The 27,993-nt window shown below is 53.6% G+C and overlaps 1 protein-coding gene across 3 annotated transcripts; it reads left to right on the forward strand.

The window, feature by feature from the left end:
* PKM (pyruvate kinase M1/2) lies at positions 1–27,741 on the forward strand. Of its 3 annotated transcripts, XM_055130733.1 has the most exons (12): positions 1–143; positions 10,478–10,597; positions 12,900–13,081; positions 13,500–13,591; positions 16,829–16,960; positions 17,627–17,813; positions 19,169–19,439; positions 20,481–20,631; positions 20,845–20,997; positions 24,034–24,200; positions 26,069–26,250; positions 27,028–27,741. In XM_055130733.1, the coding sequence occupies exons 3-12, from the start codon at positions 12,928–12,930 to the stop codon at positions 27,132–27,134; spliced, it is 1,596 nt and encodes a 531-aa protein (XP_054986708.1). In that variant the 5' UTR covers positions 1–143; positions 10,478–10,597; positions 12,900–12,927; the 3' UTR covers positions 27,135–27,741. The 3 variants fall into 3 exon arrangements, with proteins under 3 accessions (XP_054986708.1, XP_054986707.1, XP_004611777.1); XM_055130732.1 differs by lacking the exon at positions 10,478–10,597 and having other exon boundaries at positions 10–143; XM_004611720.2 differs by lacking the exons at positions 1–143; positions 24,034–24,200 and adding an exon at positions 24,490–24,656.
* Positions 27,742–27,993: the final 252 nt, after the last annotated feature.

Raw genomic sequence — 27,993 nt, forward strand, 5'->3', positions numbered from 1 at the left:
CGGCGGCGGAGGGATCGCGGAGGCGCTGCAGGCAGGGGTAACCTTGAGGCTGAGGCCGCGGGTTCGTGCACTGGATCGACGCTCGCCGGCCCTTCGCTCCTCTCTGCTCCGTCTGCTCGGACGCTAGCCCGACCTCGCCGGAGGTGAGCGAGATGGGGAAGGGAGAGGCGTGGCCCCTTCACCGGCCCTGGCCCAGGCGCCGGCTGCCTTTCTCGTGCAGAATTCTGGCCTTGCGCTGCTCGCCCTCTCGGGCCCCCGAACCACGGGGAGGCGCGGCCGCAGGATCCCTAGCATCTCGGCCCGCCGGAGGCTCCGGGGAGAAAAGCTGCTGGTGCCCTGGGCTTGCACTTATAAGCTCCCCGCTGCAAAATAGATGGGTCAGCCGGCCCCTTTCCTGCGTCTCCCCATCCTCCTTTGTGACTCCCCCCCCACCCCGATTCCTCTTGTCCTTACCCGATGGGTTTTGCCCTCTGCTCCTTCCTTTATTCCTCCTAATTTGACCCTTCCCCGTCCTCCTCCTTCTCCACCCCTTCCGCCCTCCCCTGCGCCTCTTCCCCTGACCCCTTCCCAAGAATGTGCCCTCGGCGGCGCGCCCCTCCTTCGGGTGCCTTCCTAGCGCCCGCTTCTTGAAGGCCCTCGTGGCGCTCGCTCCCAGCCCCGCCTCCGTGTAGGGTCCGGCCACGCTGCCCGCGGCCTGGCGCCCCCGGCCCGCCCCTCCTCCCCCTGCATGCTGGTCACGTCCGCGCCTCCGCATCCCTCGCCCGCCCCGCGTGATTGGCACCGCCCGCTGCTCGCTCCTCCCCGGCCGATCGCTCACGTTCCGGGCAGCCCCGCCCCCTTGCTTCATCCCGGGCCCTGCGGATCCGGGGTGGGGGGTGAGTGTGTAGCGGCGGGCTGCGGAGCGTGGTCATCCCCGGAGATGCTGATGTACCCCCGGGCGCTGCTCGGAACTTATGTAACCCCAGGCTTCCCGGGAAGCCTAGAAAGGGGGGCTCGGGGGGCGCGGTCCTGCTGGGGGCTGCCCCTTGCTCCCCAGGGAAGGCCCTAAGATCCATCCCGCGGGAATGGGGGTGCATGGAGAGCCCGTGACGGCTCCAGCCAGGGGAGAGAGGGCGCAGGGGACCCGTGGTTGGGGATAGATGCGCGGATCCCTCATCTCTGCTGCCTGTTGTTGAGCGCCCCCGGACTGCAGAACCTGAAGGCCACGGAGTGGGCGCGGGTGATGGGGAAGAGAAGAAATCATTTCTAGGGCTTGGCTCCGTGAGCCGAGTTGCTAGGTGGAAAACCCTGTGTGCTTGCGGAAAGCTTTTCTTTTCTTTTTATATTTTTTAAATTTTATTGAATCATGTGAGATAGTTACAAGCTTTCATATTTGGGTTACGATCTCACAATGATCAAACACCCATCCCTCCACCAGTGCACATTCCCCACCACCAATATCCCCGGTATACCCCCCCTTTCCTACCCTTCCCCTGCCTCTAAGGCAGACAGTATTCCCCCTACTCTGCAGAGAGCTTTTCAAGGAAGGAGGTGGAGGTGAGGCTGATGAGAGCAGCCCAGCCTCCAGAACTCAGGTTCTCATTCTGGGGCAAACACAAAAGTCGCCACTGGTAAGTGCAATCAGGAAGATAGACCTTGGGGTGAGGGTGGGGGGCTTAAGTGAAGGAAGTTCTCAGGAGAGTTCTGGTGAGATACAGGGAAAAGATGCTTCCCACCGTGTATTTGATAACAGACATTCCATAATTGGGCAGGAGGGAAGTTCATCTCTCTGGGAGCCGTGATCTCTGAACCCCAGACATCGCCTGGAAACCAGTCCCCCCATGGGAACCCGGGCACTGTGTTTACAGAGTGCTTATAATATGTTACTTAGATGAAGGTTTCCAGTTGTCACACAGGTTCTTTGGTCTCTGAAGAGTGAGGACCCGGTTCAAAGGAAGGTCCAGACTGACGACTGAGGGAGATTAGCCTTTGGTGGTCAGCGCTGATCCCAGGCCAAAAGTCTTCAGGCTCCTTCCTTGGAGTATGAAACATCCTTTCCCAGTGGGGTACTCAGAATGCCCTCAGGGGAGTTGGAGGCTAAGCGGGCTATGGGTGTGGCCACTTACTAGGGTACAGAGGTGGGCCTAGGTCAGGACTCCTGGTCTGCAGCATTGTTAGCCAATAATTTGCCCTCCTGTTCGCAGGAGGGTGCTGGAGGGGTTGCAGTGGGCTCTTCTGAGGGGGAGGATCTATGTAACTATCACCAGGTCTGTGGGGTGGGGGCGCTCAGTGGGAAAGATGGCCCAGCCTCTGGATTTCACTGCTGTGCAGAAAAAGGTCTTTGTTAGGTGAGTGGGGAAGCCCCCCCGCCCTTTCAGGGAGTCAGGTTATGACGCAGGTATTTTCCACAGTTTAAAATGTCTCCGCTAAGTGCAAACTGGTTGGTCCAGGAGCCCGGGCTCCCTCTCTTGCCCTCAGAACTGAGGGGCAGAAGGTGATCCCTCCCTGCCCAGGTTTACTGCGTCACTGTGCCTTCAGTGGACGTGGCAGTGCTGGTGGGATAAGGGTTGCAGTGTGTCCTGAATGACCGTGGGTTAAAAATGTCCTTGAGGGGCTGGAGTGATAGCACAGCGGGTAGGGCATTTGCTTTGCACTTGGCCAACCCGGGTTCAATTCCCAGCATCCCATATGGTCCCCTGAGCACTGCCAGGAGTAATTCCTGAGTGCAGAGCCAGGAGTAACCCCTGTGTATTGCTGGGTGTGGCCCAAAAAGCAAAAAAAAAAAAAAAATGTCCTTGAACTCTTCTGAGTGACTGGCCTTTAGCCAGAAATGTGGACACTAGTCTTCTCCTGGGTGGTGCAGCTACTCTCATTTCAAGCCTTGCCTTACCCATGAGTAATCTGGGTGCCGGAGCCTCTTTTTCCGGAGAGCACTATTGGGTCTACAGAGCTGCGTCCCCGGAGTGACTTGGCTGTCTTGGCAGAGCCGGACCTGTGGAGTTGCTTCTGGGCCTGGAGTGTTGTGACATAAATCTGGGGTCACAGTAAAAGCCATTTTATTTCTTAAACCTGTGTATTTCTTAACATTGAAGCAATGGAAGAAATGAGGAAACGGCTGTGAGCAAGAAGGTAGGAAAAAATGCAGCTGTTACACCACACACATGCTGCATCGGTTTTATTTTGGCTCAGCTTTTTTATGAAGGCAAGTTAGGATGTGTCTTCGTGGCTGAGAACTAAGACCGGACATCAGGTGGTGGGAAATTACCCATTTGACTTCTGTGAATCATTCCCAGTATCCACAGTCATGTATCAGTTAGCTGATTTACCACAAGATCAAGTCGCTGTGAGGGCAGTTTTCGTGCAACCTCGCTGAGGATGTTGTGGTATATGTATATACATATATGTAGTAAATATGGTAAAGGGTCTAACAGGGCCTGAATCATCTCACATACACACACACCTTTTGTGGTCCAGGTAGGAATAGTGCTAGATGAAGATCATTTTGCAGAGGGGACCACACCCAGTGGTGGTCACTGAGAATTTATCCCTGGCTCTGTGCTCAGGGATCACTCCTGGTAGGCTGGCGCACCAAACTTGATGCTGGAGATCAAGCCTGGGTTGGCTGCTTGCAAGGCAAGCGCCCTACCTCTATATTCTCTCTCCAACCCTTAAATTAAGACCGGTTCTTTTTTATTTGAGGGTCACACTGGCTGTGGTTTTGGGGACCCTGCTGGGCCAGGAATCTAGCCTGGGCCCTCCTACATGCCAGGATATACTCTAGCCTCTTGAGTCTTCTCTCTGGCCCTGAAGACCATTCTTAATCCCACCATCGTCCTTGGGAGCTTGCATTTCTTTTCTCACCAAAACTCAGCCATGAACAATACTTGAAAAGCCTCAGCATATGGGCCTTAGCTTAAGATGTTGGGAGGTGTGGAGTGATAGTGCAGTGGGGAGGGCACTTGCCTTGAATTAGCCCACCTGTGTTTGATCCTCAGCATCCCATATAGTCCCTCAGAGAAGTGATTCCTGAGTACAGAGCCAGGAATAAGCCCAGAGCACCTCCAATTGCTGCCCAAAAGCCAAAAAAAGAAGCAGGTGTTTTGGGGAAAGTGAGGCCAGGATGGTGTTCTATAGCTTCTGCTGGCCCCTTGGGCTTCCTGCTGGGGCTGCCCCGCCCCTGCCCAGTCTGCACGCTCTGCACGTAGGCGGGAGGCCCTGGCTGCAGTACCTCTGGCCGCCTCTGACACTCGCCTCCCACTCCCGCTCTCCCAGCCTCTTTCCCAGCATGAGCAGTGGGGGAAATTAGGCCAAGGCTGTAGGGGTGGAGATGCTAAGACCACACTTGATGGGGCAGCAAGATTGCTGGGCATAGCATTACAGAGAGTGCACCAGTTTAGCTGTTGCAGTCCATTAAAAGGAGCTGGTGTTTTCCTATTTATAGATGGCAAAGAATTTTACCCATTCAACCAAGACAGTTTCCCACCTAAGACAAAACCCTGCAGATTCTGCAAAAGTTTAAAGAGATCAGCAAATATGTAAAGAAAAACATTCCAACAATCCTTTTTTTGGTTACTATATTGAGAGCAGATTAACAAATGCCACTATCAAATGGGCAGACATTTTAAATGCCTGACTCTGTCACGTCCCAGAGGCGTGGGAAGGCAAGAACTCACAGTCTTGGTTGGTTGTAAATGCATGTAACGACTTTGGAGAGAAATCCAGCAGTATTTAATAAAGTGGTATTTTAAAAAGAATACATATGATGCAAATTCTATTTCTGGACTAAGTAGAAGTTCATGTCTTTCCCAAAGGAGATGTATACTAGGAAAGTTGTCATACTATTGATTTTTTTTTTTTTTTTTTGCTTTTTGGGTCACACGTGGCGATGTACAAGGGTTACTCCTGGCTCTGCACTCAGGAATCACCCCTGGGACCATATGGCTCAGGGGACCATATGGGATGCTGGGAATTGAACTCAGTTCGGCCGGGTGCAAGGCAAACGCCCTACACGCTGTGCTATGGCTCCAGCCCCCATACTATTGATTATTGGGGGGAGCAGGTTTTAGTAGTGGGAGAATGGTCTGCTGATAAGCTAATACATAAATGGGATAGTTATGAATCACAACTATAGTAGTTCCTTTAGACTAACTCGACCTATGTGCTGTCAATTTTAAACATGCCAAGTGAAAAGTTAAGCTGTTTGTATATTGCATTACTTAGGACTTTAAATACACATACCTAGGTAGAAGGATACAGAATTCATGACTAGAGTGTCAGCATTTATATTGGATTGGAAAGGTTGGAGGAGCCTCAGTATGGAAGGAAAATGTGGAAAATGTCCAAATTAAATGTTACCTGTTACAGTCAGGGGTCTGGAGAGATAGTACAGCTGATAGGGCGCATGCCTTCTACATGGCTGACCTGGGTTCCATCCCTGGCAGCCCGTATGATATCCTGAGTCATGCCAAGAATGATTCCTGCGTGCAGAACCAGGTATAAACCCTTAGCCCCACCGGTGTGACCCCCAAACAAAAAAAGTTACTGGGTTAGTTCTGGGTGGGAGAAATAGAGATGTTAATATGTTTTTCTGTAGCTCAAGACAGTTTAAAAATGGGAGCAAACCCATGCAGTTTGTGGTAGGGAGAGCATGGCAGTAACTCCCAGTGCTCACAGCAGTGGGACCTGCTGATCACTTTCACATGCTGTCTCCCCTCCTTCCCCAGACCATCATCCGTCTTAGTGCTGGAGCTGACTTGGAAAGGCCCTCAGCTGGGTTCCCGGCTCCCTTCCTGCTTCCAGAGCGGGGAGGGAGCACCCGTTCCTGAAGCACAAACCATCTCTCATTGTATTTTAGTCCGTTGAAGAGGTATCAGGACAGCACAGCGAAAGCTTCATGCACACTTGCTCCTTCAGGCCCAGACCTCTGCTCTGAGCACCTGCAGTCCGACCTGGACACCCTGGACATCTAAGCACATGGAGGTGTCCTGCCTTGGAGTTAGCCCATTAACCCCCTTTTTTTTTTTGCCAGGTGGTGGTGGGGGGGCACAATCCCATGTGCTCTCACTCCTGGTGGTGCTTGGGGGTACCACGTGTGTCCCAGGAGCCAAACTCAGGTCAGCTGCATGTAAGGCAAGCACTTTTCCCATTGGCTCCAGTACTCGATTTTTCCCCCCCTTTTGTTTTGGTTTTTAGGCCACATCCAACTCTGCTCACTGATCTCTTGTGGCAGTGCTTGGGAGATATGATGGGACTAGAATTAAGCCCTGTTGGGCAAACATCCTCCCTGCTGTAGTATCTCTTCAGTCCCCAGTACCCACTGTTTAGTTTAAGGTTGGTTTTTTTTTTTTTTTTTTTTTTTTTGCTTTTTGGGTCACACGCAGGGATGCTCAGGGGTTGCTCCTGACTCTGCACTCAAGAATACTCTTGGCAGTGCTTGGGGGACCATATGGAATGCTGGGGATCGAACCCAGGTCAGCTATGTGCATGGCAAACACCCTCCCCGCTGTACTATTGCTCCGGCCCACCCACATTTTTGTACCCTGTTCCACACTCTGGTGTAAGATCAGACCCTTGCTTCTGAAAGAACATTCACTTCTTTTATTATTATTATTATTAAAATTTATTTATTTTTTAATTAATGAGTCACAGTGAGGGTACAGTTACAGATTCACACATTTTCGTGCTTGTTTTTCCCTCATGCAATGTTTGAGAGCCCATCCCTCCACCAGTGTCCATTCTGCACCACCAATGAACCCAGTATCCATCCCACCCTGCCTCTGTGACGGGGCATTCCAATTTGATATCTCTCTTTCCTTTTGGATGTTGTGGTTTGCAATAGGGGTATTGAGTGGTCATCCTGTTCAGTCTCTAGTCTACTTTCAGCACGCATCTTCCTTCCCGCACAGGATCTCCAATCACATATTACTTGGAGGTACATTCACTTCTTACGTAGAATAAAGAAAGGAAAGAAAGGAGGGGATTTTTCTTCAGCCTGTATGTGGCTCACTTGCCCGTGTATAACCAAGTAACTTAAGATTTTGTTTTCTGTTAATGGGCCCAGCTGAAGGTAGGCAGGGCTTCAGATTGACATCTCTTTGCTAAAATTTGCTTGCACGTCAGTCCTCAGGCGGCAGTAAGTGCATTATTCTTGACTGATGACAGAATCCACTCCAAGCTCATCTCTGATTGCCAGGCACCCATTTTGATACTGATGGGGAGTCAGCAGAGGGACCTTCCCGACTTCCCCTGCTGCATCATCCAGGAAGACTAACTCTAGACGGTAGGCAGGCCCAGCACGGAATGCAAACCTTCCAATGGAGTCTGGAGTTTGGAATTTTGGAGAATTGAAAGCCTGAGGTGCTGACTTGAGGGTGGGGGGCACATTGAACAGGCTGCTGGGTACTGTCATCATTGGGTTAGTCTGAGGCAAGGTCAGTCTCAGCAAAACGAGTGCAGAAAGCCCGACTGGTTGTAGGTGGACTCTCACAGATGTAGGGTCTCAGGCCAGGCTAATATAGGAGGGCAGAATGTCATGGACCTTCGTGAAAGATAGAATTAAGTGGGGTATGCATGCGTGAATCTAGCACAACCTATTCTAAATGGTGCTAATGATTACACATGCACGCACTTGCATCTACAGCACATGAAAAGTGACCAAAGTACTGTGTCCGGCACAAAGAAAACAAGTTTTGGAGCATCAGGAGTCCCTTAAGAACAGGAGCAAGAGGCTGGCACAGGGATTCCTGGCCCTTCACCACAACTGCCCACTGCATCATGTCGCCTGCACTAAGGCCTCTGCTGGTGTCTTGTTTCAGAGGGACATGGCACCGAGGACGATCTTACTGCAGGGGCTGAGGCTCCAGAATAAGGCTCCTGTGACTGGGCACGGCCTTTGCCGCCATCCGGGGATCCTCCGGGCTTCTGCTGCTGGCTGGAGGTTGGCACTGCATGCCTGTGTCTCCCAGGGAGGAGGATGATGCAGTAGTGAGTCAGACGGGCATCCACGGCTGCGTGTTCTGGCAGGCACTGTGCGGCTGGCCGCGTGAGAGGGAGGGGCTCTGCTCAGAGGCCCGTTCTAAGGACCAGCGCCTCTGCACCTCTGCCCCGGAGAAAAGGCCCGGGCATGTGGCAGACTCTAGGTCCATGCCTGGGGCTGGCCGGTTGGGCTGGAGAGGAGAGGCGTGAAGCCCTTGGAGATGGGCGGGGGCAGCTGCCCCTGCAGAGCCTGTGGTGGGAGACTGGTGGGTGAGCAAGAGAGAAGATGGGGGGGTTTCTGGGAGACAGAGGGCTCCCAGCCAGGTTCAGGGAGCCAGTGGCTGCCCACAAGCGCTTTAAGTTATATAAATTCATTCAAACACCATTTTAAAAAGTTTTTAGGGAAGGGGTGGATGTTTGAGCCACACCCAACTGCTTAGGACTTCTGGCTCTATTCAGGGATCTCTCCTGGCATCTGGGGGACCGTAGGCAGCGCCAGGGCTTTGGTGCCTCGTGCACGCAAGCATCTGGCCTCACTCTTGCTTCCTCCAACAGATTTTTATTTGTTGTACTCAGTAGTCTGGGTGAGCAAAAGAGCAGAACTTTCAGACCTGAGATTTTATTTGAGATGGTGAGATAGGGCTCGTGTTGGAACCCAAGGTAATTGGGTAATTGTCTCTGCTCCCTGGCCTGGAGGCAGCCTTCTGTGTCAGGGTGTTCTTGTCACTGAGATTGGGACTGGACTTAACTGAAGAAGAAGCTTCCTGGGTTTGGCCAAGTAACTAATAGATTCGACCATAGGCTTATCCTTGGGGTTGTCTGTGTCTGTGTCTGTGTCCGTGGCTCTGGGCATCAGCCAGGCTCCATGTGCAAGGCAAGTGCTCAGCCACTGAGCTCCATCCCTGGGTGCCCTGCTTTTTGCTCTGAGGCTGTGAATGGGTCACAGCTGACTTCCCTTCTCCTCATTGCTGCTGTGGTGCCAACTCGGGCTCACCCATACTTGGTTGTGGTTCTCATATTCTTGGTTCTGTGACTCACGGGAAGTTGCACGTTGGCCTTGGTGCTCACACTGTTGTGTGCGGTTTCCTACCTCAGCTGTGGTGCAAGCATACACAGCTGGTCAGTCTTCTTTAGCTGTGGGGCCCAAGTACATTTTCTCTCTGAGCACCTCAGTGTGGTACTCACGACTGTCGGGCTTAGGACCAATTCTGGATTGAAATCCCATCCTTGTGCTTGCAAGGCAAAGACTTTGGGCTGGCCCATCCCCCAAAACCCCATAGTTGACCTTTACTTATTTATTTTTTTTTTTTTGCTTTTTGGGTCACACCTGGCGATGCACAGGGGTTACTCCTGGCTATGCACTCAGGAATCACCCCTGGCCGTGCTCAGGGGACCATATGGGATGCTGGGATTTGAACCCGGGTCGGCCGCGTGCAAGGCAAACGCCCTACCCGCTGTGCTATCTCTCCAGCCCCGACCTTTACTTATTTTTAAAATTAATTACCTATTTCTTTTGTTTTGGGGCCACCTTAGGGGGTGCTAAGGGCTGACTCCTAGTTCTTTACTCAGAGATCGTTCCTGGCAGGGCTCAGGTGACCATATGGGATGCCAGGGATCAAACCTGGGTCAACTGCATGCAAGACAAGTGCCCTACCCTCTGTACTATAGTTCTGGCCCATGGCCTTAATTTGAAAAGTTGGTCTATTCGTGCATTTTGCCATTTTGTGCTGGGGCTGGAGCGATAACACCGCGGTTACATTTGCCTTGCACACGGCCGATCTGGGTTCGATTCCTCCGCCCCTCTCGGAGAGCCCAGCAAGTTACCCAGAGTATCTCTCCCGCATGGTAGAGCCTGGCAAGCTATTCGTGGCATATTCGATACTCCAAAAACAGTAACAAGTCTCACAATAAAGACGTTAATGGTGCCCGCTCGAGCAAATCAATGAACAACACGATGAGAGTGACAGTAACATATTCGTGATCAAGGGTATGAGATCTACGTTACTGTCACATTTAAATAGTAAACTCTTGAAGTATATTGTGTAGAGATGCAACTGGATTTTTTTGCCCTTTTTTGGGGTGGTGGCGGGCGGGGCACACTGGCAATGCTCAGGGCTTCCTCCTGGCTCTGCAATCAGGAATAACTCCTGGCAGGCTCAGGGGACCATATAGGATTCCAGGGATCGAACCCAGGTCAGCTTTGTTCAAGGAAATTGTCCTAGCTGCTGTACCATCTCTCCAGCTCTGAATGGACCAATTTCTTGAATAAATAAGAAAGCATGAGTCGATCTGTGACTTATAGACTTCAGTGGAAAGCTGTCTGTAGGGATTAGGGGAGGCGAAAGGCATTACAGAGGAGCCAGCGAGAACTCCTTGCTGCCTGTGAGATTTCTCTATAGTTTCACTGGAGGCTTCTGTGTTTTCCTTTATAATATCTCTAAGAGAGACCTGGTGATTGAGATTACTTCTCCTTTAACCCAAAGAACATAAGTTACACTCCGTTTTTGCCTTAACCCTTGTGCAGCTCTGCAGGGAAAATATTATTCAGCTCTGAGCAGTCTTTGCAAGTGGGGCCACGGAGACACCCTGAGCAAACTCGCTACCAGCATTCTGTCACCGGAAGCCCGAGTCCGGAGAACACAAGGTACTCTCCCAGCCTGGTGTCTGCGAGATGCCCTCCTGATGACTGAGGCCGAGACGAGCAGGCTCATGGCCTGAGTGGGGCTGGTCATTCCCACCTACTCCTTCAGCTCTTCCTCTAGCCACGCGCAGTCCTCAGACTGGGTGGCTGAGTGGGGGTCACAGTGCAGACTTCACGTTCCAGTCGGCGTGATATGCCACCTGGTGCTGGCTCAGCAGTAACCGTTCCCCTGCTGTCCAGACTTACCTCCCCCAGCTGGGTGCTTTGACACTGTCCAGCCCTGCCTCGGCTGTGGGTATAGGTCAAGGGCCTCTGGGTGCCCAGGGCATCCTGTCGGCAGTTCAGACATAGCCATGACTCAGGGAGGAGGTGGTGGAGGCTTTGGTTGTGATAAAGAGACGTTCAATACTCAGAAATTCTGTCGAGGGCTCTGGTTCTGAGAGATAAAACAAATTCTAGTTGGTCATGAGAGGGTCAACTTAATTCTGATGCCTGGTTTGTATTAGGAGCCGGGACACACACATGGAAGGAGCAGTACATTTGGCATGTGGAACAGTGAGCCGGGGTCTTTCTGTGTTTTTGTTTTGAGACAACACTGGTGGTGTGTAGGGGACTGCGTGATGCAGGGATGGCACCCAAGGCTCCTGAAAGTAAACATGCACACATGGCCCCTTGGAACCATCTCCCATGCCCCGTTAGCCAGTGTCTTATTTCCCGATTCAAAATGTTTCAGACCTTGAATCAAGGACCTGTGACTGTTGCTTTTCAGTGGCTGACAAACGGTGTTTCCACAGTTGGTCACAAAACAAAGCTCCCTGTGCTTTGACTAGAAGGTGCCAGACAGATGCTTTCCTCACCGGAGAGACCTCAGAATCAGGTGGAGGAGGAGAGGTGGGAGAATTGGGGTCTGTGTGTTGGCTGAGGTGGTCTGAGCCCTCAGTTTATTTATTTCGGGGTGTGGGGGACACACGTATCTGTACTCAGGGCTTACTCCTGGCTCTGTGCTCTGGGATCACTCCTGGCATTGCTGGGGGAGGCAATCTGTGGTGCCAGGGACTGAACTAGAGCCGGCAGGTAGCAAGGCAAGCACCTTAACCGCTGAACTGCCTCTCCGACTCTGAGGCTTAGGGGGAGGCGGGGCAGCGCTGAAGTGGGGTTTGTTCTATTCTGAGCATGGGCTCAGATCATGAGCTTTGGAAGGGAGTGGCTCTCAGTCTCAGAAACTGAGGCGCAGCTTCGGACGGAGGCCTTCTGCGCTCACTTCCTTTCACCTGGTGGTTCTTCAGCACTGCCAGAAGCATCTCATCTTTGTCTTTAATCAGCCAGCTAACCGGCTGAGTGAGTTTAGTTGTAATGAAGAAAAGCAAAGGTCGGGCAGTTGTTAGGATTGTGACCCGGGCTGGTTAATTACCTGGAACAGATGGTCCATCTTTGTCACTGTGGTGCCTTGGCTTCCCTTTGACCTAGAAAGGAAGTCAGGGCAGCACATCAGAAAATCAGTTGGGGGGAAAGATTGACAGGCAGCTGTAATCTCACATGGCAGCTGTTAGTATCATTGAAATCACAGAAACGAAACAGAACTGCTGGACTGTGGGCGAATTGCCTGAGTAAAAGTAGGTGTGATTTTCGGTGCAGGTCCGGGCGATGTTGGCTTTCAGGTTTATGGTTGGACTTTGCCTCCTGTTTAGGGACTGGTTTTTATTGTCTCTCAACGGGCTGGGATCAACCTTTAGGTTGTAGGTGGGTCAGGAATGAATGTTGGGCTTGCTCTGAGTTGGTAGAAATCTGTGTGACTCTGGTGCTCAGGATTGCTGGGTGGGAATTGTCTTACAGTGAGAACAATCCCCAGGGGTCAGTAGGGACTGTGGGGAATGAGTGTGGGTAGACATTTGTGGCTCATTCAAAGATCTAGATTTCCCAGGATACTGCATGAGGAGCTGGTTGTCTTTATCACCGGAAGTGATGGATTACAGTTTCCTGTTGCGGACACACCTTTAGTGAACTTAAAAATGATGTGATGTACTGGATTTAGAGGGTCGGCAAGAAAGCTGGCTGGGAAATGTCAGAGGTGGGTGGGCCATCTGCTCACAGTGGTGGCTGGCGTGTCTCTGTGTTGGTGTGAGGTGTCTAGAGTTTTTTTTCTGGGAGCCTTTGAGTATCCCCCATGTGACCCAGGCATGACGGAGCTCCCTGTGGCTTGTGCACGAAGCGTGCTGATTGAGTTAATGTGTAAGCAGGAAGCAGCTTCTGTGCCAAGTGCTGTGGTCACCCCGCTGGGCTTCTCAGACTGGCCCTCTCTTTTCAGTTCCCCTGGACCCAGGACCCCAGCAGCCATGTCGAAGCACCAGAGTGATGTCGGGACTGCCTTCATTCAGACCCAGCAGCTGCACGCGGCCATGGCCGACACTTTCCTGGAGCACATGTGCCGCCTGGACATCGACTCGGCGCCCATCACGGCCCGCAACACAGGCATCATCTGCACCATCGGTGAGTGTGTGTCCCTACTGCACGCGGACGCATCGGTTTTCTGCTCCCAAAATAACTGTAGTAAACCTGTGTGCTTAATGACACGTCAAATAGTATTTCTGGAGGGGTGGAGGACCCACTTCTAGTAGTGCTGAGTTGCAGATCCCAGGCTCCTGCATGGAAAAGACACACACAGCAGCTCTTTGAGCAAGTTCCTCGGCCCACTACCCTGTTGTTACAGGGAGTCTGAGGAAACGCTTTCCTTGCTAACTTTCCTGATCTTTTTTTAGCAGGTTTTTGAGAGCATCTAAGAAACTTTTTTTTTTTCCTTGCAGGTAAAATTTAGGGGACAAGTAGGATATCAAGACTTCTTTAAACTTTAGCCAGCTTAGAGGGTCATTCCTACTTTGAATAACACTTGACAACTGCCTTTTCCTAGGCCCAGCCTCCCGGTCAGTGGAGATGTTGAAGGAGATGATTAAGTCAGGAATGAACGTGGCTCGTTTGAACTTCTCTCACGGAACTCATGAGGTGGGTTCTTGGGTCTCTGGGCCCTGGCGTGGCTTGATGGGTGGGGTACAGTGTTCGTGTAGCCATAGTGGACCAGACAAGAGTGAATCTGGATTTTCCATCTTTTGGGAAGATTGTTTTTATGATTCCATTCCTGCCCTCATTTCCTAGTCTTTGCCACCTTGCTGGCCAAGTCTTCTGAAGCCAAGAAGATCCATTTTGTCACAGGCTTGGTTTTCCTGTTCACCTGTGCTGCCACTGGCCCTCACAAAGGAAAGCCGGGAGGGTTCCACTGGAAACCCCACTCAACCACCAGGTCGCCCAGCCACCACCCAGCTGGACACTTGCTACAGGCAGTCTCTGGTGCACTAGTCTACTGGTGAACCTAGAGGTCACCTGCAGATTCGCTCCTCTCTTAAGTCAGAACCATCACCATTGCGAGGTGGCCACCGAGTTTAATGCACTGTCTGGCCCATGGTTACTTCACTATTAAGTTTCCAACCAGTTGCTTCCCAAGGGTTTTTTGGACATTAAAATGAAACAGTGGGGCCGGAGCATTAGCACAGCGGGTAGGGCGTTTGCCTTGCACTCAGCCGACCCGGGTTCGATCCCCAGCATCCCATATGGTCCCCCAAGCACCGCCAGGAGTAATTCCTGAGTGCAAAGCCAGGAGTAACCCCTGAGCATCGCTGGGTGTGACCCAAAAAGGAAAAAAGAAAAAAAAACCAAAAAAACGAAACAGTCCACAGGCTTCCCCGGGGATCCCAGGGGAAATGTATGTGCACCAGAACTGTTTATTGGCTCATTTGAGTGGGAGACAGGCTGGAGCCAGGGCACGGCAGCAGCTGTGGGGAAATGCTCCCTCCCTGTGGGCTCCCAAGTTCAGAGTTGACTCTGGGGGGGAGTGGGGCGCCTGGGGGACAGGGCCTTTCTCAAACCTTCAGGATCAGGCAGTAAGCCAGATCTGTCCTCCGGGATATCCTCTATCCTCCCGGAGATCTATCCTCTGGGCGTTGATAGGCTCTGGGCATTGGTAGGGGAATAGTGGATGAGGCAGGTGGTAGGGGGTTGCCCTCTGGCATTTGGAAGGTTGTGTTAAGTTCAGAGTAAAAATAAAACACCAGGAGATGCAACCCAAGAGGTGAAGTCCCCCTTTCTGGAAACATGAGCCTCCACGTTGAGTCTCTAACCCGTGTACTATCCACAGCCTATGGCCTGGCAGGCCACCCAGCCTCAGATGCCATGGGGCCTGTCTGTCTTCGCCGGACTCAACTCGGCAGTGAGACAGTTTCCTGGTGGCAGTTTGTCATTTTCCAAGCGAGGGTGTCCTCAGCTGGTGTCACCAGGAAGGGCCTCCTGTCACTTGAATCTGTGAGGGTTGGTTTGCTGCTGGCATGTGCTGGAGTGGGCAGGGAAGGAGCAGAAATAGATCTGAAGCAGCTGACCTTTAGCTGGACCCTCCCATCCACTCCATCTGGTAAAACAAACTGGGGCAGCTCTGAGGGTGGCGGCCAGGCTCAGCAGGACCCGTCACAGCTTTGGAGAGGGGTGGGCGCGGGCATTTGGGGGATTTTTCTGTTTCAAGCACAAAAGGCATTTAGAGGTGAACTGTTTCCTTACTCCCCACTTAGAGCAGGGATTCAGGAGAAAAAACAGCTTCTCTTTGTTTAATCTGAGGTTTTGGACAAAGGGGGGGCAGGGAATCAGGCTTGGGGACAGGATCTGAAAGGGCCCTAGTGGAGTGTGCTAGAAATAGTCTGCAGGCCTGGCTCTTCATCAGCGCGGTTAGCCAGTGGGCATGGCGTGCTTTCCCAGCTCAGGTAAGTTTAGAGAATCCAGGCTGATGTGGCTTCCCTCCCTCCCGCCGCCAGAGGCACCGTCTGTCTGCACCCTCTCTTATGTCTGCTCTGATACCATTTGCAGGCAGATGGAGATGAATCTTAGGAGGATGTGGCTTCATAATGCCATGTTACCCAGAAATTCTGAATTAAATGTACTTGGCCAAGGAAGTTCCAGGAATCAGAGTTTCATATTGGGATTAAATAGTATGGACAGTATAACGTAAGGCAACAATAACATTAATGGGATAACTCTGGTCATTTCTGCTTGAAGTAGTCACCATGTGTTCTTTTACTTATGTCAGCTCTGACAATATTCATTCCTCTAAAATTCATTCCTCAACGTTCATTCCTCTAAAATGTGATTTTCACTTGTCAGTGCTTTTTCATTGCAAGTCAACAGTAGAAATTTTCACTACTTAATTAGGATGTTCTACCTTATGGTGAATCAATAATAAATAAATAAATAAATAAAATAAGGACGTTTTGTTCCCACCCCACTCCTCACCCCCACCTACCAAACCCCCACACCATGTACAATACTCTTTTCAGATCATATAAATCTTTGCCTTTTACTAAAAAAATTAAAAATTCATTGAAACCATAAAACTCAGTGGTTCTCATTGGGTCTTCCTGAATGAAAAGTGAAGATTTCAGACACAAGTTTTAGGCCAGTTGGAGATGAAGCTTTGCTCCATTTCCTTCTCAAAGGTGTGGCTGCCGGGGGGCGGGGGGAGGGGGCGGAGGGAGGGTCGGGAGCAGGCCCAGAGTGCAGAATCAGATTCTAGTATCCTAGTACCTCTGTTTCACGGGCAGTCCCATTGACTGCGCTGACAACTTCTGATGTCTTGGCCCCAGCTCCCTTATTGGTTGAACAGTTGTGGCAAGTTCAGACTGAAAAGAGAAAGGATTTTAGACTGAAGTTTGGGGCCAGGATTTGTGCCTGAGAACTGGCAAAGGGACTTGGGAGAAAGGCATATTCCTGCCTTTCCCGGCATCCTTTCTGTCTGACCCGCTCTGGAGAGGGATTGTGAAACCGTCTGTGCGAGGTGTTATTGAGTTTTGGCCACTGTTCGCTAAAGTAAATAACTTTGAGTTTAAATTGCAGCTGGAATCAATAGAGAAAAAGCTCCAAATTACCGACGATCAGATCAACAGTCATCAGACTGGTGTTGCTAAAACCACAAATTCTGGGGCTGTTTTCTGCAGTCGTTTGCTATAGTGGGGGGAGAGAACGGCCTGAAGAAGACGGTCTCCTTCCTGCTGAGCCATGGGTGTGCCCAGGCCTTTCTTGGGGCTTGGCAGTGGTATCTGAATATTCCTAAGATTTGCTCTTAGAGGCCCCCGGTGATGGGGCTGTGGGTCTGTCTCCACGTGCCCTGTGTCCCAGGCTCATTCCTGCCACCTCTTCCTTCTGCAGTACCACGCAGAGACGATCAAGAATGTGCGCGCTGCCACGGAGAGCTTTGCTTCTGACCCCATTCTCTACCGGCCTGTGGCCGTCGCCCTGGACACTAAGGGACCTGAGATCCGAACTGGGCTCATTAAGGGCGTGAGTATCCCCGGGAGCACGGGGGGGCCCTGCTGGGGTGCTGTACCCCCCTGACACTCCTCAGCAGCCTTTTTCCTGTCCGGAAGCCACAGTCCTGAGTTTGGGTTAATAAATGAGGGGTTCATTCATTGCTGCTGAAAATGTTGACCCACCCACCACCCCGCTCCCCCCTCTTTGCTAAGAAATCAGAAAGGACCTTTTGGGTTTTTTTTTCTATTATTAAATCACATAACTGAAACAATGGGGGTTTCCCTTGGGTTATTTCTTGACTCATGCCTAAAGAATAGCACTGTAGCACTGTCCTCCCGTTGTTCATTGATTTGCTCGAGTGGGCACCAGTAATATCTCAATTGTGAGACTTATTGTTAACTGTTTTTGGCATATAGAATACGCCACGGGGAGCTTGCCAGGCTCTGCCGTGTGGGCGGGATACTCTTGGTAGCTTGCTGGGCTCTTCGAGAGGGACGGAGGAATCAAACCTGGGTCGGCTGTGTGCAAGACAAACACCCTACCCGCTGTGCTATCGCTCCAGCCCAGAGAAAAATGCTTTCTCGATGCCAAGGTGTGATCATTGCCTCCCAGAGGGAGGAGGGGTCTTTGCTTCCTGCCGCAGGGCTGGCCTCTCTGCACTTTGGGCTCAGGGACACCGGATTGTCTCATCCACAGAGCGGCACCGCGGAGGTGGAGCTCAAGAAGGGCGCCAAGCTCAAGATCACTCTGGATAATGCCTACATGGAGAAGTGTGACGAGAACACCCTGTGGCTGGACTACAAGAACATTTGCAAGGTGGTGGAAGTAGGCAGCAAGATCTACGTGGATGATGGTCTCATTTCTCTGCAAGTGAAGGAGAAAGGTGAGTACTGGGCCAGGCTCTAATGGTCAGAATCTGTCTCCTGTCTCGAGATTTCTGCTGACTTATAAAGAATATTAGAAGTTTGGCTGACAGCAAACACTTTCTGGTTCAGAAGCTAAATTTTTTGGGTGGGGGTTGTATCCAGACACCTTTGTTCAGGACATAATTGGACTCCACAGCCTCTGGGATGAGTCACGTTCAGTCTGGTGTCTTCAGACTCATCAACATGAAACTTGGGAAAACCCCTACTTCATGGAAATGGGGGTCTCTGGCATCCAGGGAACTTGAACTTAGCCTGGTGCATAGCCTCAGTTCCATGCTCCTTGTTTTGTTCGGAGCCTACAATTGAGACCAGCATAGAGCAGCTATGAATGCCCACTGCAAAGGCCTGAACTCTAAGGTCCACTGGAAACAGCCCTTAGCAGCCACTGGCTATGGACGCTGCCAGGGAAGGGCTTAGTGTTTGAAGCCACTGCACACAAGTCTCTATTTTGTGTTATCTCATTTTGCTTTTGGGCCACATGCATTGGTGGTCAGGGCTCACTCCTGGCTCTGCCCCCAGGGATCACTTCTGGTGCCTGGCAATGCCCTAGCCAGTAGTACTATTGATCTGGTCTGCATCTATATTCTTAAAAGTATGTTCTAGCCTTACATATGGCCAATCTCAGTTTGATCCCTGGTGTCAAGCATTGCTGGATATGACCTGAAAAACCAAAACTGTGGCCCAAAAACAAAGCCAGTACTGCTGGGGGGCAGGTTCCATGAAATTAAATGAGAATATACCTTATTCTTAAAACTAGAAGTGAAGTAATCAAGTTCTTGGGAGTATATGTGAGATTTTTTCCCTCCCACCTGTCCTCCTTTTGGAGTTTTGGTTTCTTTCTCTCTACCTCAGTCTGATACATTCAGGACTCCAGTGTGCCTGGGGATGCTAGCTAATTTTCATCTTTGGGGGGTGGGCTCATGCCTGGCAGTGCTTACTCCTGGCTCTGGAATTACTCAGGAATCATTCCTGGCAAGGCTCAGCAGGCCATATGGAGTGTGGGGATCAAACTTGGCTTGTTCACATGCAAGGCAAGCATGTGACACTGGCTTGATCCCCAGCACCCATATGGTCCCCTAAGCACAGCAGGGTGTGGCCCCAAACCTAAATTAAAAACCTAAAAATAAAACCTAAAAGTAACACTTTGGTAGGTGTTACTGTTTGTTTCACAGGTGAGGAAACAGAGTTGCTAATGGACTTGCCCAGGCTTAGTGGAGCTGGGATTGGTTTCTAGTACGGGCAGCAGGGGCAGTGCCTTCTTACTGAGCACACTCGCCCTGTTCTGTCGCCCCTTCCGCCCCCCGTGGAACAGGTGCTGACTACCTGGTGACAGAGGTGGAGAACGGAGGCTCCCTGGGCAGCAAGAAGGGTGTGAACCTCCCCGGAGCTGCTGTGGATCTGCCCGCCGTGTCGGAGAAGGACATCCAGGATCTGAAGTTCGGGGTTGAACAGGACGTGGATATGGTGTTTGCGTCTTTCATCCGCAAGGCGGCGGATGTTCATGAGGTCAGGAAGGTCCTTGGAGAGAAAGGAAAGAACATCAAAATCATCAGCAAGATCGAGAACCATGAGGGCGTTCGGAGGTGAGTCCCGCTGCCCATCCGGCATCCTGTAAGTGAGTCCCTGCCTCCTGGACCTGGCCACTGCCCATCTCCGCGCAGGCCTCTCAGTCTGGTCCAGCCCTCAGACTGCCTGCAGAGGCAGCGTGGTAGGCATTGGTATGTAGAACAGAAAGGATTTCCTAATCTCCGCTTCTCGATGGATGCCAGCCTCTGGCTGCTGTGTCCAGGGACAGCACTGGAAAGGGAGTCCAGGTCACAGCGCACAGACTGGGCAGTGGCATTCTGTGCTTCTGGTCATGAGTGTTGCCCTCACCTGCTTTAGAAGAGGGAACTCCCAGGAGCACCCTGTGTGGAAACTGTGTCCCTCACTTGGAACCACAGCTCACCTCGGGCAGCTCTCTGCTCCCAGCCTGTGTCTTCCCTCCGAAACAGCTGGAGAGATCACTGTGCTGGCCTGGGCGTGGTCTTGATGGCCCAGAGCAAAGCGTATGGTTCTCTAGGTTTTGATTGTCCTAGCTTGGTGTCCTTGTTTCCCCCCACTCACCACGAGTCATCTTGGACTCCCTACCCTGTCACAGCTCCAAGCGGCTGGAACCCTAGAGCAGTTTGAGCTCTCGGGCCTGAGCTGGCCGTGGCTCTCGGTTGCTCCCTTTAACTTTCAGGGCCCCTGCTGTCCCTGTGCCCTGTGCTCCCAGACTTGGTGCAGGGGCCAGGCAGAGCCGCATGGACTTGGGCCTTCGGCAACCTCTGGTGACTGTATGAGGCTCTTGGCCAGCAGAGGCCTTGGGGAGTGGAGGGTGGAGAGTGGTATTGAGGCCCCACAGAACATGGGTGTAAAGGAGACGGGTGGTGGCTGCGGAGGCGTCCTCCCCCGCCTCCCGCCACGGGGACTCCATAGAGCTGAAGAAGCTCACTGGTGGGCGGGAGCTGAGGTCTCAGTGCCCCAGCCCCTCGGCCTGTGCGAGATCTGATACAGGGGCTGGTGAGGCGCAGCCCAGCCAGTCCTGGGGGGCTGTGGTCCCCGTTCCGCAAAATGAATCTCTCTCCCAACTTCTCTCTCAGGTTTGATGAGATCCTGGAAGCCAGCGATGGCATCATGGTGGCCCGTGGTGACCTCGGCATTGAGATCCCTGCGGAGAAGGTCTTCCTTGCGCAGAAGATGATGATTGGGCGGTGCAATCGGGCTGGGAAGCCAGTTATCTGCGCCACCCAGGCACGTGTCTCCTGTTGCACAGGAAGCATTGGCGGCTTCTTGCCCCCCCTCCCCACCTACCTTTGTCTCTCTCCCTCCCTTCCATGCCTCACATGCTTACACAGACATGCATGCAGTCCCTTTGCTCATGCTCACAGGCACACTCTCCGGGGTGTCAGCTCTGTGGACAGACCGACCACGAGTCAGGAGTGCTCACTCTCCTCTCCCCTGCAGATGCTGGAGAGCATGATCAAGAAGCCGCGTCCCACCCGGGCCGAGGGCAGCGACGTGGCCAATGCAGTGCTGGACGGAGCTGACTGCATCATGCTGTCCGGCGAGACGGCCAAAGGGGACTACCCGCTGGAGGCTGTGCGCATGCAGCACCTGGTGAGTTCCAACAACCCCAGCGAGCTCTCATGCCAGGCGACTTCTTACAGGCTTTGGCCTCCAGAACCTTCTGTCACCTTGTTCTCCGAGTTCCAACCATTGTGAGGAAGTGTGCACTGGGGTGATGGTGGAGTCTAGTGTGTTGGAGTGTTTTGCGTTTTGACTGTTCTGCCTTCTGCCCGCCTCCCCACTGTGCCCTTCTGTCGGGGAGGGACGGCAGGGGTGGGGACATTCTTCACTGGATAGAGCCCGGCCGCTGCTGGCTTCGGGTTGTGACACCCACTCTGACCTTCCTCTGGGTGACCGTGGGGCTGTGCACCCTTTGCTTTGTTCTTGGGGAGTTCCTGGACTCCTTCCAGGCAGTCTCCTTTTTTCTCTCGTGTTTTTAGCCTTCTCCCACACAGACGCCCCCTGGGCCCGCCCTGGAGGCTGTTGTCTGCACTGAGTTGACTGGTGCTGGCCTTGCATGGTGTCTGCAAATGGGACCTGCTTTGCTGGGCTGGCGCACTCACCGCAGACTAAAGCAGGGGTCTCAGTGACAGGTGACCGTCCCACAGGGAGAAGGGGCAGAAGCATCAAGAGCATTGGGTTTCACTCTTCTCGCGGGGATGGTTCCTCACTGTGTTCCTGATGGCCGTGTCCACTGCCTAGATTGTCTCCATGAGGATCGTTCCTCTGTCCCTATGCTTTGGGAGTGAGGGTTGATTGACACTGGGGTCTGGTGTCGGATTTGCTTGGGTCTGGAGAAGACGAGTGCAGCCAGCTGGCCTTCCCGCCACCCTCGGGCAATGCTTATCAGGTGTATGGCTCACTGAGTTTGCCTGTACCCTGTACCCGGAAATGGCCTTATCTTTAACCTTTGGGCAGTGAAGCACCCGCTTCCTTTATGTGGAGAGCATCCAATATGCTCCCAGAATTAATTTTATACACTTTTATTTACTCATTTTGGGCCATACCCAGTGGTGCTCAGGGGCTACACCTGGCCCTGTGCTTGGAAGTTGGTTGTTCTGGGGACTAGGGACTAGGCAATGCTGGGGATCAAACCTGGGTCCCCTACTTGCAGAGCCTGTGCCCAACTCATTGAGCCATCTCTTTGGCCCTTTCCCCTGAAATTTAAACTACTCTCAGAGCAACTTCTAGCTTAAACACCTTCTTTGCCTTTGAATTTTATGTGTTCAGTTATTAGCCTCCTAGAGAAGACATATTTATAGTGAAGACTTTAATTGAGTTCTTCCGGGCAGTCTCCGGCATTCTTGGTGATTGGAGGATCCATTCTGAAGCCGGTGGACACGAGCCCCAGACCAGCCCGGCAGATGCTGCTGCCCCATGGATGCGACCAGCTTGCTGTCCCCATCCCTGGGGCCTAGGCCTCCCCCTCACACCTGCCCTGAGGGGCTAAGAGTGGCTGATAAGGTCACTCTGGCAGGAAATGATAGACCTGAACCAGTCAGCCTGCTAGAGGAGGGGGCTCTCCATACACCCCATTTCTCCACGGGTCTTCCTGCCTTAGCTGTGCGTATAGCCTCGGACTTAGACCAGAGTGTCACCTGTGACCTGCATGAGGAACCCACATAACCTGTCTTGTATGTCTTTGGGCAAATCATCACTCAAGCCTTGCCATAAAGTGAGTTAGATGTAATTCATTGTAGCCTTTGTGTCAAATATTCACAGCTGTTACTAAATGCTGAGTGAGGGAGTCCTTATATATGTGAGATAGCTTTCAGCCCAGCGTGTAAGTGGGGTGTGCACAGTAATGGAGCCGCACCTGCTGCCCCTGGACCCAGGATCCTCTGAGGTCAGGGACTATGACTGGGCTCTGACTTCCCGGCCTGCCTTTCTGTACCCTACTCTCTGCCGTGACCAGACAGGCGCCACAGAGAGGAGCCGAGCAAGGTGTGGGTGCCGGCTCTGCGGCTGTGAGGACTGGGCCAGCTGGGCGGCTCCTCCATCCACCCCCCCTTCCCCCCGCAGTCAGCACTGCTAGCAGCTTCTCCTAACTGGGCTGCTTTCCCCAACGCCTGACCCGTGCAGCTACTGACCTGTGACTGAGGCTAGGCAGCACAGGTACGGTGGTGTTCCTGCTCGAGACCCCTCCCAGACTGCATGCCTTCTTTCTCAGAGAAAGACCTTTTAACCTAGTAAATCCCGCCACATGTCTGCTTAGCTGTCACATTAATGACACGGGTGACTGATTCCTCCTCACTTTTACTCTCTAAGGGTGCTGGGAATGGGACATAATCCTCTAAAGCTTGCCTTCTAATTCTGGGTGTCCTTTGATCGGGTTGTCTGTAAATAACTCTGACTTTCTCATGACTTTTAATCATTAGATTTTAATCACGGGTCTGATAAAACTGTGTTCCTTCCACAAGGGTCTGTCCTCTGCACATGGCTGTTTATCACACCCCACTGGGCGGCTATTTGTCTACCCTCTGGCATTTTTTTTTCAGTTTTTTTTTTTTTGCCATACCTGGCGGTGCTTAGGGGCTACTCCTGGCTCTGTGCTCAGGGGTGCTCCTGGCAGTGCTTGGGGGAGACCAAGCTGCTGGGAGTTGAACCCGGCCTCATGTGCTTAGCCTTTTGCGCCCTCTTCCCGGCCCCCCTTTCCTGACTGGAATGTGGGTGCGCCCTGGGGCTTTTTGGGGCTTTGCCTGACACCAGCCCTCCTGGGGCTGCTCAGTGCGTTTCCATGACAGCCTCGGGAAAGGCTTGTAGCATTGCCTCCCCCCGAGTGCCTGGAAGCCAGCAGGGAGCTTTGTGGGGCACAGCCAGCCATGTGAAGAAGCCAGACCTGCCCTCCCTCTGTCCGGTCACAGTGAGGCAGGGTGCCTCACCCTGTGGAGACGCCCGCCGGAGCCCCTGTGTTGGCCGGCAATGCTGGCCCGCTCAGAGCCCATGCAGGCGTCCCTCCCCCTGCCTCTGCTGCCGGGCAGACGGAGCCATTAACCTCTCTGCCTAACTGATTGATCCCCTTCTGTCTTTCCATGTGCGTGTCTCCTCTGCCCTTCCTCTGTCCCTCTCCCCTCCTGACCCCTGCAGATAGCTCGGGAGGCCGAGGCAGCCATGTTCCACCGCCAGCTGTTTGAAGAACTTGTGCGCACGTCCAGTCACTCCACAGACCCCCTGGAGGCCATGGCCATGGGCAGCGTGGAGGCTTCCTATAAGTGCTTAGCGGCAGCTTTGATAGTTCTGACGGAGTCTGGCAGGTAGGGCCCTGCGGGCAGGTAACGACGTCCAGTCTCTTGCGCCGCCTGTTCTCGTCCAGGGCCCAGCCCTGCTGCATCTGGAGCCGGCTCAGAGCCGGCCAGCGAGGTCAGGGTAGGCTAGGGCCTCAGGAGCGCCAGAAACGCCCCGGGAGCCGCTCATGCTCTCGGCCTCTGCGGGGCCAGGTCCCCGCCCGTATCTGTGGCCTCTTCCTCCTGTCCCCAGTGTGACACAGCTCTGACGAAGCTCTGTCCCCCCCTCTCGTCCCTCTGGACGATGTCGCTCCCCTAGATTGCCCGTGAGGCAGAGGCCGCCATCTACCACATGCAGTTATTTGAGGAGCTCCGCCGCCTGGCTCCCATTACCAGCGACCCCACAGAAGCTGCCGCCGTGGGTGCCGTGGAGGCCTCCTTCAAGTGCTGCAGTGGGGCCATAATCGTCCTCACCAAGTCTGGCAGGTAGGAGGTGGGAGCGGCCCCTGGGGATGCCCTGCTCAGGATACCCCTCCTTGGGGGTCCCGGGCACGCCGATGGCACTGGGCCAGGTAAGACCCCCTCAGCTTCCGGCCTGAGTCCTGCAGGGAAGGTGTCCCCCAGGCCAAGGCCCCGCGAGAGCAGAGCTGCTTCCTCGCTGGAGAGACTCCAGCAAGCACTCGGAAGGCGCACCGGGCCATTTTGGTTTCAGAGCAAGTTTATCCTCTCTCGTGACCCAGAGGCTTCGGCTGTGACTACACGCAGAGTCCCGGGCTCTGGCGCACAGGCAGGCAGCTCTGAAGCTCTCTGAGCAGCATCAGCATCTCGCTCTGCTGTGCCTATTTCCCGCCCCTGCCCCTGCGGCCCCTCCCGGGGCCTGAGACAAGTGGGTTGTGGCCAGGAAGAGTCACAGAGCTGTCTGGCACTTCGGTGTCACTCTACCAGGTGGAGACCTGGCTTGAACTGTCCTTCACTCCCAGTTCCTGCCCGAACGGTCATGGGGGTGGGCAGCCAGGAGAGGCACCAGGCAAACAGCTCCACCGTTAGGCTTGACCTTTGTCAAAACGTCCGACTGGCCATTCGACTATTCTTAGCTCTGGTCTCCTGGGCTTCCCTCTTAGCGGGTTCTGCCTTGAGCAGGTGCTCCTCTCTGAAAGCCCTGTGAGCAGGCCAGCCGTAAGTGGAGTGTTCTCAGTTGTGACATGGCTTAGGTTCCCGGGACAGCTGCTGTGTGTCCTCAGAACTTGCCTTTTTGAGGCCTGTTCTCCTGCCAGCTCGCCCCTTGCTCCTGAGACGTACCCGCAGCTACGGGTGTGCAGGAGGAACACTCCTCTCAGGGGCCCCTGTCGCACGGCTCAGCTCACACTCACAGCTGCCTCTCCAGACAGAGCAGGAACGGAGGGTTGCAGCGTCCTTCCCGGGGCCGTGGGCCTCCTGTTCTCTTCGGATGGCCACTCTGTGTTGGTCTCGGCTTGTAGCTCCTGATGGCCGAGTGAGGAATGGGTGCCCATGAAGCTGGGTCATGGATACCTCCTGGGCCCAGAACGGAAGAGTTTGGAAGGTGGTTTTGCCACACCTGGGCCACATGCGTGAGTGCATGAGACTGGCCGTGCTGGGTCAGTCCGATCCGGGGCCTGCTGTGAGAGCAGTGGAGGGCAGGTGGGGAGAACATTCATGACCAGCTTGGTGCTGTGCGATAGGCCAGCATACGTGCAGGCACCCCCTTGGGTGCCAGCTTCTGCCTGCCCCCTGCCCCCTACCCCCCATTGAGGCCTGTTCTCCTGCCAGCAGTGGGCCCACGAGGCCGGTGTGGAAGTGGCCCGTGCTGCAGGCTCCCTGGGCCTTCCTGGGGACACTGTCTCATGGTCTCTCCTGGCCTGACCCCTGTGCCTTTCCAGGTCAGCTCACCAGGTGGCCAGATACCGCCCCCGTGCCCCCATCATTGCTGTGACCCGGAATCACCAGACGGCCCGCCAGGCCCACCTGTACCGCGGCATCTTCCCCGTGGTGTGTAAGGACCCAGTGCAGGATGCGTGGGCCGAGGATGTGGACCTCCGGGTGAACCTGGCCATGAATGTTGGTGCGTGGATGGGAGCCGGCCGGTGGGGGGGTGCGCAGCCATTGGCTTCGCTGGGGTCCTCAGGAGAGAGAACGTATAAGACCCTAGGGTGCCAGCCCCCTCCCGGGAGTTTTATCCTCTGAATCTTCCATCATCCCATTCCAGAATTCCTGGGCTGACCTAGGGAAGGAAAGCGGGGCTTTTGAGAGCAGCTCCTTGCCTTACTGGGGCCCACAGCAGGGGATCTGGGAAGTTAGGAGGGGGTCGTTTGTGGGGCATCGGCTCATGAGGTTTTGCTTATGAAAACAGCCCTTGCCTGTGGCATGGGATGGGGACACACACACACACACACACACACACACACACACACACGGCTGGTGTGGCCTTTGTCCCTGTATGAGGTTTTGCTAATGAAAACAGCTCCTGCCTGTGGCATGGGGCATGCACCCCCAAACACACACACATATGGGGCATGCACGCATACGCGTATGACACACATGGGGTTGGTGCGGCCTTTGTCCCTATATGAGTAGGTTGTCACAGGAGGAAAGCAGGCACCTAGTTTTGACCTTGGGCAGCCCTCCACCTTCTAGAGTATGAAACAAGTCGTGTCCAAAGGTCCCTGCCAACTCTGTCTGCCATCTGAGTGATAAGGAATCCCTTGTCCCCTTGGCTCGGGGTGTGAGACTAGTGCCACCTTGTGGCATAAGGAAGTAATGTCCAGTCAGGTGCGGGAGGTCAACCTGCCTGGCCTGGCTGGCATTGACTCACCAACCTTTCTTCTCTTTCTTCCCCTAGGCAAGGCCCGAGGCTTCTTCAAGACAGGAGACGTGGTCATTGTGCTGACAGGGTGGCGCCCTGGCTCTGGCTTCACCAACACCATGCGTGTGGTTCCCGTGCCGTGATGGGCTGCAGAGCCCCATCTCCAGCCCCTGCCCCACCCCTCCCCCAACCCGTCCCTTAGGTCAGCAACCGCTTGTAGTGCTCACTCCAGCTGTAGTGTGGCACTCATGGGCTGGGGCAGCAAGGCAGACGAGTGCCTCTGAAACGTGGCTCTGTTTAAGACCCTGCTCAGGGGACTCCCTCAGAGCCACTGCCCATCATGTGTCCCTGCTGCAGTGAGGGGCTAAGAGGGGTGCAGAACTGACTATAGGCCCCAGAGATAACAGAGGGCAGCAGCTCTGCCTCCTTTGTGCACTGTGTCCACTTCCTGTAGAAAATGGGTTTCCAGAAAACTAGCCCTGGCCAGGGGTCAGAAGAGAGGGGGCCACAGAGCCCGGGGCAGAGGGTCCCGGTGAAGCTGACTCTGGCCCTGGCTTGCTCTTGCTTCTCCAGCTCCCTAGGCTCCTCTCTCCCACCTTGTCGTGCTTCGTGCACTTCCGTCCCTGCACTCCACTCAGCAGTGGCCGCAGACAAACACTCCACTGCCTGCCATTCCCCCGGCTGCTGCAGCCTTCTCCAGGCCTGTTGCTATAGAGCCTACCTGTATGTCAATAAACAACAGCTGAAGCACCTGTTTCCTTTCCTTTCTGGTGGGGGTGAGAGGCTGAGCTCCACAAGACTGGGGCCTCCCGTCTGTTTCTGCTTTACTCTGGCCACCTGGATCCCTGCGGGAATCCAAGGAGCTGGGTTAGGGTGGAAGGAGCAGGGTAGGGGTACCGGGGCTCCCTGTGCTGTTTCAGCCCTGGGAAGGTATCGCTGCAGCAGCTGCATTTCTAAAAGCTGCTGTGCTTCGGAGGTAAAATCTGGGGGTGAAATGAAAAG

The sequence above is a fragment of the Sorex araneus genome, chromosome 3 (assembly GCF_027595985.1).
Source record: "Sorex araneus isolate mSorAra2 chromosome 3, mSorAra2.pri, whole genome shotgun sequence".
NCBI lineage: Eukaryota > Metazoa > Chordata > Mammalia > Eulipotyphla > Soricidae > Sorex > Sorex araneus.